The sequence below is a fragment of the Danio rerio genome, chromosome 2, assembly GCF_052040795.2.
Source record: "Danio rerio strain M-AB ecotype USA chromosome 2, GRCz13ab, whole genome shotgun sequence".
Taxonomy (NCBI): Eukaryota; Metazoa; Chordata; class Actinopteri; order Cypriniformes; family Danionidae; genus Danio; species Danio rerio.
The window spans coordinates 38818829-38831639 of NC_141022.1; the positions used below are offsets into that span (position 1 = coordinate 38818829).

The 12811-nt window shown below is 34.8% G+C and overlaps 1 protein-coding gene across 9 annotated transcripts in view; it reads left to right on the forward strand.

Moving 5' to 3' along the window:
• The window catches only part of tnr (tenascin R (restrictin, janusin)), a 239942-nt gene extending 229746 nt beyond the window's left edge, over positions 1–10196 (forward strand). For 4 of the 9 annotated variants that reach the window (XM_087238912.1, XM_087238914.1, XM_087238913.1 and 1 more), the window contains 2 exons: positions 4395–4548; positions 9334–10196. In XM_087238912.1, coding sequence (XP_087095038.1) covers positions 4395–4511 — 117 coding nt within the window. In that variant the 3' untranslated portion in view covers positions 4512–4548; positions 9334–10196. 9 annotated transcript variants of the gene reach the window in all.
• The last annotated feature ends 2615 nt before the right edge of the window (positions 10197–12811 follow it).

Genomic DNA, 12811 nt, shown 5'->3' on the forward strand with positions numbered 1-12811 from the left:
ATATTTGTTAGCAAAAATTTTACAACCAGTGCAATCTGGAATTTTGAATGAGGGTGAAAGATTCCTCAGTTATCTTGCCAAATGTGAAACGATTCTGAAATTATTAGTAAATTTCACAAACATGCAAAGTTAACCAACTTAATTGGTTTTAGTTCGCATTCAGCTAGAAGCAGTAACAAAACAACAGCATCCCATTTATTTCAGTAAAGATCTGCGGATTTCTGGTAGCAAGAGTGACAGTAATTGGTAACAAAATGTCATCCTGGTAGTATTATAAAAATTCCAAATGGTTTTGGCAGTATGAATGGATTTAAATAGTATTTTTAAAGGTTGTTCATTAATGACACTGTTTAACTATTTAATGCACTAGTACTGCTGTGGTTGCAATAACACCCTTCAGTAATAATAATACATTTTATTTAAAGCATCTTTCAAGAAACGCAAGGTCACTGTACAACATATATATACACAATTTAATCATTTAAAATTACACGACATATACACAATTTAATAATATAAACATAAACCAATAGTATAAAAATTGGAAGACGATAAAATACAAAGACGTGATACAAAATGTAGTATGCAGTTATAAAGAGTAAGTTATTTTGAACAGATGAGTTTTAAGTCTGGATTTAAACAGAGGGAACCCCATTGTGCTGAAACAGGCAGAGGGAACAGAGAGGTGAATTGAGGAGGAGGATCTAAAGGAGCGGGAGTGAGTGGTGATATGGAGGAGATCAGACAAATAAGGTGATGCGAGGTTATGGATGGCCTTGAATGTATGCAGGAGGACTTTATATTCAGCTCTGGGTTGGTTTGGAAGCTAGTACAGATCTTGTAAAATGGGGGTGATATGGTGAAAAGAAGGGGTTTTGGGGATGATGTGGGCAGCTGAATTCTGGACCAGTTGAAGGTTATAGAGGGATTTCTGTGGAAGACCATAAAGGAGAGAATTGCAATAATCAGAGCGTGAGGTTGACGAGGCTATGTACGAGGATAGAGGTGGTGAGAGAGGAGCGGAGATGATTTAAATGATGTAAATAAAGAAAATATGCAGAAAATATGCAGCAGCAGAATGTTACTACTTCACACAAAAAAATGTCTAGTTAAACGTATATTTTCATTTGTTCATCAGTAACACTCTAAAACCAAACAGCTCAAATGGATTTAATTTAATTAGTCTACTTCACTTAGATTTGTACATAATAAATCATTAGTGAACAAAATATCTGAATTGTATTTCGCTAAACTTAAAATGACTGAGATGTGGCAGATCTCAGCATGTCTGGCATCAGGCTGTATGAAGAGAATAATTGTTCAAATATATATTATTTATTGTATTTTTGCTCAAGAAGAATATTAACGTAACATCTACATGTTAATATTAACATCTACATTTCTGCTTTATTTGGGGAGTTACAAGTGTTTATGTTAAGGTTTTGTACGGTTAGTATTGTAATAAAGAATAGAGCCTGCTCTCTCAAAAATAAAGGTACGCAAGCTGTCACTGTTTTAACATTGTTAAAAAATTACAATAAAATTCCAAATATAAGTTAACAAGTAACATTGCTTAGAAATGTATAGTAAATTTAGCATATTCTAGTCTGCTAATAATTAGCATTTAATTGTGTGATGTTTATCCAAGCATCATTAAAAATAGTCATGGATGCCATTAGCTTAGTAGTTAAGGGATCTGAGTTCGATTCCCGGCTCGAGGTCCTTTGCTGACCCTTCCCCTCTCTCAGCTTCCAATGCTTTCCTGTTTGTAACCTCAACGGTCTTATCTCAATCACAACAGATAAACCCCTAAAAAATAATTATTAAAAAAATTTGTTAGACTACATGTTTTGAGGTATTTGGTGTACACGAATGTTTCAACTATTTCAAGTATTTTATAATATACAGACGTACAGACTATCAGTTACATTGAAGTGACATCTTAGTGTACATTAAGTTGCTTTGACACAATCTATATTGTAAAAACTGCTATAGAATTAAAGCTGAATTAAACTAGAAACACCCACTAGTGATCTGAGGCACAAAGACCTCAGAACTTTTCTAATGTGACCTCACTTTAATGTGTTCACGCATTGTTTCCAACGCCTATACATGGAGTTTCAAGAAGGCACAAGAAGCCTACACAGGCAAACCCTTACAGGAACTTATTACTTTGATTACCATCTTAATTCAGCTGTTTGATCTTACACCTACTGGGCTTTGTGAGCTGTGACTCATTCTTTACGGTTTTGTTTGCAAGGGCAGGCACTAAAGACAGGAAACTTGCAAGAGCATTTGAAGTTAACTGAAAGAGTCACGGGGCAATGAGTAAAAATATTCTAGAGCCGTCCTTACTCAATTGCATTGTCATGTCCTGTTGTCTCACTGTCTGCTTTCATTTCAGCTTTCTCAAGAGCGTTAGGGACTTGGTTTAGCTTATTATAAACCGACAGGGCTGCATTTTCTCTTTATATCTGTGGGATCTTTTCATAGAAGCAGAGGTTAATAAAGGTCTGTAGAAGAGATGTGTTCATGACTTTGTGAGGCATTTCAGAAGCAAAAAAAAATTTCTCATGAGTCTAGACTGAGTCTTCAAAGCTGTTTGTACACAGTGAACATGCATATGTTTCTGTACATATTGAGTACTGAAATGTTAGCATTCAGCATGCAAAACAAAACTATTTACCTACAAATTGTAATTGTACTTTGTTATATAAGCAAAAACTGACAAATTGTTAAGTAGATTTGTACACATTTACTGTTGTACACTAGTGATGAGAAATTTAATCTGTAAGTTTCACTGTCGGTTGGAGAATTCTCAGAATAGCATTTTAATGTTGTTGATTAACCCTAGGCTTACGGAGATGCTTTATTAGTCACCTTTGATGGTGGCATAACTGTCTGTTTTAATGTATATAGTGTGATTTGTATTGTTTTGTTTGTCTTTTGTACTATTGGACCTAGTGTTTGAAGTATAAAGAGAATATATTTCATTTATTTCCTTAAAATCAAAATATGAATTTCGTAGTGTAGTACAACATATCAGTTTCTGAATATTGGAAGTCATGTAATTTGATTTTGGGTGATACAGTTGAAGTCAGAATTATTAGCCCCCTTGTTTATTTTTTTACCCAATTTCTCTTTAACAGAGAGCAGATTTTTTTCAACACATGTGTAAACACAATAGTTTTAATAACTCATTTTTAATAACTGATTTAATTTATCTTTGCCATGATGACAGTAAATAAAATTTTACTAGATATTTTTCAAGACATTTCTACACAGCTTAAAGTGACATGGCTTAACTAGGTTAATTAGGTTAACTGGGCAGGTTAGGGTAATTAGGCAAGTTATTGGATAATGATGATTTGTTCTGTAGTCTATCAGGAAAAACAATGCTAAAAGGGCTAATAATTTTGACCTTAAAATGTTTTAAAAAAAAAATAAAACTACTTTTATTCTAGCCTAAATAAAACAAATAAGACCTTCTCCAGAAGAAAAAAATATCAGACATACTCTGAAAATGTCCTTGCTTTGTTAAACATCATTTGAGAAATATTAATAAAGAAAAAATAATTAAAGGGGGCTAATAATTCTGACTTCAACTGTATTTAATAAGTTTTCAGCTATAACAGTATTTGCTGGGATTTTAATATGGGTGCATTCCTTAAATTTTTTATTAACTGAATGTTATAGGATTCTTAAACATTGATAAGGTTTCAATGTTTAAGAATCTTACAAAATTCAGTTAATGATACTCAGTGATACCCATTTTAATCTTGCAAGTTAATACAGTTCCATTATGCTGATATTATATGTTTAAGTGTCTGTGTACCCATGTGAATGTGACACTCATGTGTGATACTATGTTAGAACCATAAATTATATTTATATAGTATTATTGTATATCGAAATACTTACAATACAAATGCTATTAATATCATGTCAGGTAAAGGGTTCTGAGAAGTTTAAATCAGTGGATTTTTTAACAATAATTTAATGTAATTTACTATAAAACATGCTATAAGTGTATTTACATCATTGCCCTCACACCGATTCATGTATATCAGTAATAGGGCGAATGCAGGTCTGTGCTGAAACCAATCAAACATGACTCTTAACACAAGTGCAGTGCCAGTATTAGGAAATAATGGATGAAACGTATAGTTTAAGGAAGTTCCAAACCACTTCAGCATTTGCTTTGTAGTCTATTGCATTTTACCGCAGATTCAGTTAAACAAGGTCACAATGGGGTATATGTACACAAAAATGTATTTTCAGTCCGCCAGCCCCAGGGCTTTCAGTTAGTTTTCATGTCATACAAAATCTTCATAACACTCTTTATAACACTACTGCTGTTTGTGTATTAACTTCCTTTTTTTTTACTTTGGCAGGGTATAAACTGGTATCACTGGAAAGGCCATGAGTTTTCCATCCCTTTTGTGGAGATGAAGATGAGACCGTTCAACTACCGCAGCATCAGTGGCAAACGGAGGAGATCCACTCATTAATCTACCGTCCTTCTAGCGCTTTCTATTTTTAAACAGGGTGAGGAGGACACAAGGAGCGATGTAATTTATTTGAATCTTTTGAATGACAAAACCCCTCTGACGAATGTCTGATGTAAATTGTAAACCTCAAGGTTCGGTGACTTTCTTATATGTAATGCTGTTTGTTCAGTTCTGGGAGATTGAAGACTGGGTAGAGTTTGGGTCACACTTTATTTTAATGGTCCGTTTGTTGAATTTAAGTTACATTGCATCTACATGCCGGTTAATTCTCTTTAGATTATCAGTAGACTGTTAGCTTGGGGAAGGGGTTACGGTTAGTTTAAGTTGACATGTACTTGAAAAGTTTCTTATAGTGAGTTAAATGTTTGTTGAAGGAGCAGTATCAGTAGATATTAAGCAGACAGCCTACTAATACTCAAAAGGACCATCAAAACAAAGTGTTACCAAAGTTTGAGATTGTTCGGCACGTTTACAGTGTTAGGCCTGCAGAAAGAAACCTGATTAATAAGTGAAGAAAAGATCATTCCTCCCTTTGAGACAAAAAAAAAAAAACATTTTAGAAGAAAATGAATGCCCGTTAAAATGAGATGCTTCTATTTTTATAAGTGATGAGAAAAACCTTTAAAAAAGTAGCCGATTGATTTTTGGTCAGTTTTAATTCATGTTCATCACACATTATAGTGTTACATTTTGCACTTACCGCACCATAAACAGTTTGTTTTTAATGTATTTCATCTCATATTTAAATATAATAAGAGTTGGAGATTGTACTGTTGAGGAACTGCAAAGAGTGAAGTTCTTACACCGTTTTCTGAAAATGCGAAAACACAATATTCTAAAATTGTTGAAACCTTAGAAACCAAAGAATTATTCAGTATCTGAGGTCAAAATCTGATTGGGAAAAATACATCAGATTCATTTCAATCAAATTTAATTAAACCCCCCTATATTTTATTTGCATCCTCTTTTATTTAAAAATTTGAGCTATTTGTTTGCACTACAGAGTTTTCAATTAAAAACAGAACACTTTTGTTGGCATGTTGTAGCCTGAAAATGCAAATTTTTGAAAATGAAAACTCTTTAACTAGTGAAACTTTTCAAAAACACGAAGGAATTCTGTTATTAGTTCATGTCTGTACTGGAAACATAAGAGAATGCTTAGGAACGCACTGATATGTACATATGAAGAAGACTTTTACGTACAGTAGTTCTGTCTCGCACTCAATGCTTTTGAGTGAATCAGAGATTTTTGTTCCTGTAGACTTGAAGGAATAATGCCGTCCATCTGTGTCTTAGTAAATCTTTTATGTTAATAGCAATTCATAGTTAAGTGCAGGAGAATTGTTTTTTGCCTCTTCAGTAATGCTTGCAGAGTGAAGACCATCTGAAAGGTTCTTTTCATAGGTGTTTAGTTCCTTTCATACAGAGTTGATCTAAAGTGGAGTTTGTCAGACACCTGCTGATAAGGCAGTCAGGCTTGTGCATTCAGGACTTGCCAATTCACAATAGGTCATAAAAGCAATGCAACTCTCTTAGTGCAACTTAGAACATAGTCTTTCTTCTTTAACTTTTTTCTTCCTGACAAGAATATATTATTTCATTGTGTAGTCTAACAAGGCCCCATTGTGTTTTGTACAGTGATGGAAAGGTTTGTTAGGGAGTGCGGCTATGTCATATTTTTCTAGACCTTTTCTGAATGAAACGTAACTCTTACCTCAGCTAGATAATTGTTTTGCTACTAGTGAATTACTCTGTTTAGAGAGGGTTAAATACCTAATTAACTCCTGGCTTTGTTTACTGTGTATTCTTTTGTGAAAAAAATACTAAAACTACTGTCAGTTATTAAACTTGTTTATTTATTTTTTGTATTAACATTACTAAAATGCTGAAATTCATTTAAAATATCGGTAACACTTTTTAGTTTAGGTCACAATTTACAAAGTTACCAAACCATTAACTAACACTGCTAGCTTAATGAACTTCTTAATAGCTGTTTATTAATAGTTAATAAGGTAGAAGTTGGGTTTAGGTTTTGGGTAGGATCAGAAGTTCATACATTATAACTACAAATAAACAATTAATATCTTAATAATAGGCAGGTTAAATGCCTGTAGTAATAACATGACTTGTGACCTAAATTAAGTGTTACCAAAGTATTTGAAACATCTAAGGCATTGGTCTCAAACTCAATTCCTGGAGGGCCGCAATTCTGCACAGTTTTGCCCCAACCCTAATCTAACAGAGCTGATGCAACTAATCAAAGTGTTCAAAACTTTTTTGAACACCTCGATTATTTAGATCAGATGTGTTAGATTAGGGTTGCAGCAAAACTGTGCAGAATTGCAGCCCTCCAGGAATTGAGTTTGAAACCTATGATCTAAGGAAATGTTCATCCAGAAATGTACATTTACTGTTCATTTCTTTCTGGCCATCCAAAATGTTGGTGACTTTTCTTCCGTTTAACCTCAATAAAGCAAAATCAAACAAACATGCAGTTTCTTAGTGATTCATAAAAAGTCACCTACATCTTAGATTGCCCGTGAGTCAGTAAATTAAAAACAGATTTTCAATATTGGGTGAACTATTACTTTAAGGCAAAAATAAAAGTGCTTATGAAAAATATTAACAATATGTCAATATTACTAAATGCTGTAGTCATCACAGAAATAATTAAAGTAAGTTAAGTCTAACTTATGTCAAATTTGAACAGTTGGATTTAAACACTGTATTCACAAAACAAAAAAATCTTATCCCTAATGCTGTGTTCACACTAGACACTTTATAATAGACGCTGATTTGCATCATGAGTGGGGTTTCTTTTTGCCCGATGACATTTGCTTCATTGCTAAATGGGTAACATGGATTTTATTGAGAGAACAGTTGTGTTTATGTGCTTTAGGAAGGCTGATTAACAGCGTCGATTTGTTTGGCGCCGTGTCGCCAAGTCCTCTTGGTCCATTCAGAGGTTCACCCAATTTATAAACACCTCTAGAGACTATATCAGGATGATGGATGATGGATGATGAAAGCTTTCAGCGGTGCTCCCGATGTGCTCCCAACGGTGCTTCGATGAACTGTTGTCTGGTGTCGGCAAGAGGATTTTCCCTCGGGACACCAACAACAGGCGTTATGTCCTAATCACGCCCCTACAAGAGAAAGTTCCTGATTGGTTATTGTGGTATGAATGTCCACTGAAGTTCAGATTTTTCAACTCGAGCGACTCAAACGTGCAAAACGCTCAACTCGTGGCGCTTCATTCTCACGACATACATCATTCGCCCAAATGTTTATTCGTGTCTTTGCATTGACTTAACATGTAAATCACTCACATTTTATACTTAATCTGTGTTTGGTGTGAACACAGCTTAAGAGTTCTCCTAAATAAATCATTTGAGTTAAAAGTTTTCTCCTAAAACCTCACTAAACTGTTGAGGCAAACATTTACTAAGAATTAGAGAGAAGTCTTAATCTATAAGTCAGGGCAGGGTTGAGGTCGTAGCTGATGTCAGTTTGACGTCTTCACCCACAATGCTCTTAACCACTCCCTTCTTAGCATTACTTTGCTATGTGGGAATGATATGCAAAAAGAAAGCCCCGCCCCTTACTTAATATTCTGATTCAGTTTGAATTACTAACACACACTGGAATTTCATCAGCGCGCAGACTTTAACAGAACATAAACTGCATTTGTTTAAATGTTTCAGCCATTTTTTGTTTTGAATTAATTTTTAAACGTACAAAACTTATTTTTTACCATACTGGAATAACCCATGATTAAAGCGATCTGTTGCAAAAACGTATTATAATAAAATGTTTTTTAAAAGTTTTGGTTTGGTCTTAGGACCCATTTACACTGCCAGTTAAATGTGACCCAATTCCGATTTTTTGCTCATATGGGACACAGATCGGATCTGTTCTATGACTGAGTAAACACAAAGAAAAACCACATGCATTCGGATATTCAGAGATTGGTTTCAAACCTCCTTCGTATGTGGATATAAATCGGATATGTGACAGTGCGACTATCATGTAAACAGGCAGATCAGATTTATTGAGGCATTCCTTTTTGTATGTCATTAAACTTGCAACAATGTGGTACTTTTCCGCTGTTTAATGACATAGAAAGAAGAGCGTGTGTGGAGACGCCGACACTGTAAACAACAACAACAGAGAAAACATGGAGGAGGAAAGTGGTCAGTCATTACAATTTGCTTCCAGCAGACCTGAGATCTCTCTCGTTCCCACAAATTCCTCTGAATGGCAGAGGACACTATATATAAATCATAGGCGCAAGCTGAGATGCCCTTTTTCTCCGCCTCCACCTCAAAATCATTTTAAAGTTGGGCGAACTTCACATATTTCGCAGAGCTAAAAGCAAGACATCTTCTTCCATCATGGCTTGTGTGGCGCTGATGCTAGAACCCGCCTTTATGCATGCTTGATGTTGTAAATTGTATGGCAAGTGTAAACATATGAATTAAATATGGGTCACAATTAAAAGAACGTGTAAACAGACTGACAAAAAAAATCTGATATAACAAATCGAAATTGAGCATCAGGAACTGACAGTGCAAACGGGGCCTTTGTGACTTAGTGATCAGGGGCTAGTTTTAGCCCTAACATAATTTGTGAAATACTCTTAAGAGCAAAAATTTTGCTGATTTTAACCATTATTTTAATTTATTTGTTTTTTCTCCTAAATCAGCAAGTTAAGAGCTACTTTTAGCCTTAATATGTTTTGTGAATACAGTTCCAGATTCTTAGATAAATATTCCTCGGTTCCCTGTTGTGCTTCTTTTCTAATAACAACTGTTTCTCATAGGCACAAATCTCCTAATGAGCCTCGTCTGAGAGATGCACTGTGATGTCTTCAAAGAGTTTCTACCCTTTTCGTTTGCTGCTTTTTTTGAGAAGTAAGATTAGAGAGTTAAGCAACAGCTGGGATGGGAACCAGAAACCAAGTAAATTCTTAATCAGTTCAATGTAATTGCATTTAACACTGAAAAAAAAGTCTTACCTTTTGAGTGCACCAGAAGGCATCGTTTTTTCCAGTTACTGTTCTGTGGACAATACTGTATGGGTAGAAATATGTGTTCCTTGTGTTGTTCTAACCATTTCTTTCAGCAAGTTAATTGTTTGTGGGTTCAGAATGAAGGAATAGAAACTTCAGTGTTGTGTAAACTGACTTGAGACGGATCTCAACAGAGAGGACCGGGCCAGATTTCCCTTCATTATTCATTAACTCAGCATATGGTGAGGATACTTTAGTCCCCTCCATTCTGACATGCCTTTCATCCGCCAAACCACTTATGGCTCAACATTAACACTCTTAAAAACACGATACACACAACATGCGAAAGACTGCGTTTTACGGAGGCAAAAAAGGTCATTTTTACCACTCTCATGTGCATTTAATTATTTTGAAACATTGTAAAAAAAAAAACAATTGCCCCACATTTTGTACTTTTAGGTGAAGATGTGTTTAGCATGAACACTAATGAAGCAGGTCGTGTGTGCTAAAGAATGGTCTCTGAGACATTTCTCCTTAACTTGCTAACCACATTGTGAGATAACCTTGGATATTATTGTAACAGATCGAACTAGCTCTAGTTTAACTTAAAATGTGCTGTATAGTTCCTTTTTTAATACATTTTCTACACATTAATAAAATATTCAAAATACAAAGTCTGAGTCTGACTGTGATTTGGGGTATTTTTATTGCACCGTTGCAGGCTGTGGTGCATTTAACAGCCTACAGTATAAACTTTTAACCATTTAATGTATTGATTTTCTAAAAAAAAAAAAATTTTAAATACTAAATCTTAATTCACCCATATTTTTAGCTTAAGCCACTGACTTTGTTTTACAGGCAGTGAATTAGTATATTTTATATGCACAGACTGATAGTTTCACTTTAAAAGAGCTTAGTTTATCATAAGAAGCTACCAAAGTTAATTTTGTTTGGCCTGTGTTTTTCTTTATTCTTAAAGTGCCCGTAGCCATTGTCTTAAATTTTATGAATCACTAATGATCATGATTTAATTTTATTTTACTGTTATACTGATAAAAAAGTCACCTACATCTCAGTACGAATACATGAATAGAACGTCCTTATTTATGGGTAAGGGATTTCTACAACATTGATTGACAAGCAACATATCAGCTGCCCTGTTTATATCACTGCACTTGACAGTGTGTGTGCATCTCTAAAATAAACTGTCAGTCTGTACATTTGTGATGGAGATTTTCCAACATTTTCGGTTTCTGCAAGGTCATAGTGATCCCAATTGCTATCAACAACTGTTTGAATGAATGAAGAAATGCAGACAGTGACCTCTAGTGCAGTGGTCCTCAACCTCTGGGCTGCTGACCGGTAGATGACTGTGGATCAATTAGTACCCGGCCGCAGAATCAAAAATAAATTATTTCCATTTTGAAAGTCTTTTATTTTGAAAAATGACTGTATTCTCTCGCTTACATTTCGGTCATTTGAGCTCCAAAATTATCTATTAACAATCTATCAAAATAAATAAGAAACAGATGTCTTTGTAACGTTTCTTTGTCAAGGGGAAAAGGCCCAGTGAAGGAACTACGAACAGTAAAGCCATGGATCCGCAACCCATTTGTCAGCAAATCAGGTGAATCCACCATGGCTGTGTGAGAAAACGATCAACTGGAGATTTCAAATGACGGCGACTAGGGGCCATTTACATATCGTGTCTTTTCCGCACAGTTATTTCCAATCATGGGTGCCACTGAGACAGGGAAAGTTAGGATGATGCTAAGGGCCCATGCTGTGTTGGGGCCTCCAGACTTCGGTTTAGGATGCCCAATCAGTCCCCCCCACCCCCACTTTTCGTATAATATTTTTTTCTTCTGGACAAAATCCTATTTGTTTTAATCGGCTATAATAAAAGCAGTTTTTAACTTTTTAAACACCATTTTAAGGTCAAAATGATTAGCCCCTTTAAGCTATTTTTTTCGATAGTCTACAGAACAGACCATTGCCATACAATAACTTGCCTAATTACCCTAACCTGCCTAGTTAACCTAATTAACCCAGTTAAACCTTTAAATGTCACTTTAAGCTGTATAGAAGTGTCTTAAAAAATATAGTGTCAAATAGTATTTGCTGTCATCATGGCAAAGATAAAATAAATCAGTTATTAGAAATTATTAGAGTTATTAGAATTAGAGTTATTAAAACTATTATATTTAGAAATGTGTTAAAAAAATATTCTCTCTGTTAAAACAGAAATTGGTGGTGGGGGAAAATAAACAGGACGCTAATAATTCTGACTTCAACTGTATATACAGTAAGAAAAAATTAATCTATTTTGTTATACATTGCAATGCAAATTTGATGTTCTCTATCCCTTACTCTATTCACTAAACATATAACCAAGCATTTACATCGAGAGTTCTTTATACTCGGCAAAACTGTGAAATAAACTAAATGATATTGACTTTAGCTAACACTAATACATGTTTCAGTTGAAAATATGTTTCACTCTCTGTATTTTAAGGCACTTCAGGGGACTTTTAACTTTATGAAAAAATACCTTGAGTTTAACACAGTTGCTGCATTCATTTCTTTCGACATGTGTTCTCATTGATGCCTCTTATTCAGAAAATGTGAGTGTAAAATAAACACACAAAAAAAACTAGATCCCACTAGTACTTGCAACATTTTGGTGATATTATCCGTTTTGCCATAAGGCAAAAAGCACTTTGCATGTCACAGATCACAAAGCATTAATCTCAAGCTTTGAAAGCGTGCTTTAGTTTTTCGACAAGCTTCACACCATATCAAATGTGTCAAATAGAAAAAAACACTCGCAATCATACTGTCAAACTGTCCGTCTGACTTTGACCTCTGTACAAAAATCGTGCGGAGACCTAGTATACACCTATGAAGAACATTTTGAGAATAACCGATTTTTGTGACAAGTACTGAACAGAAATTGAGTCACCAGTGGCTGCTTGGTGATATAAATTTATGTAGCATATATTTGTGCTACTCCAGTTAGTGCGTCATAGTCTTCACAGCCACAGAAGCGCTCTTGCTAGGTGTTAATTTATGATCTAAAAATAAATAAGAAATCCTTATTGTATTCAATTCTGTTCAGACTTCCAGCTCTAATAACCCCTTTTATCTACATGAGGCGGGTGGACAGAAGTCTCAAACTGACTTGCAAGGGCTTGTATTAAAGTACCATTAATGCTCTGCTTTTCAATGTTTTTTTCCGCAGTAAGACCTAGAGATTAGAGCATGCCGCTGGTATTTACTGTGCACATTT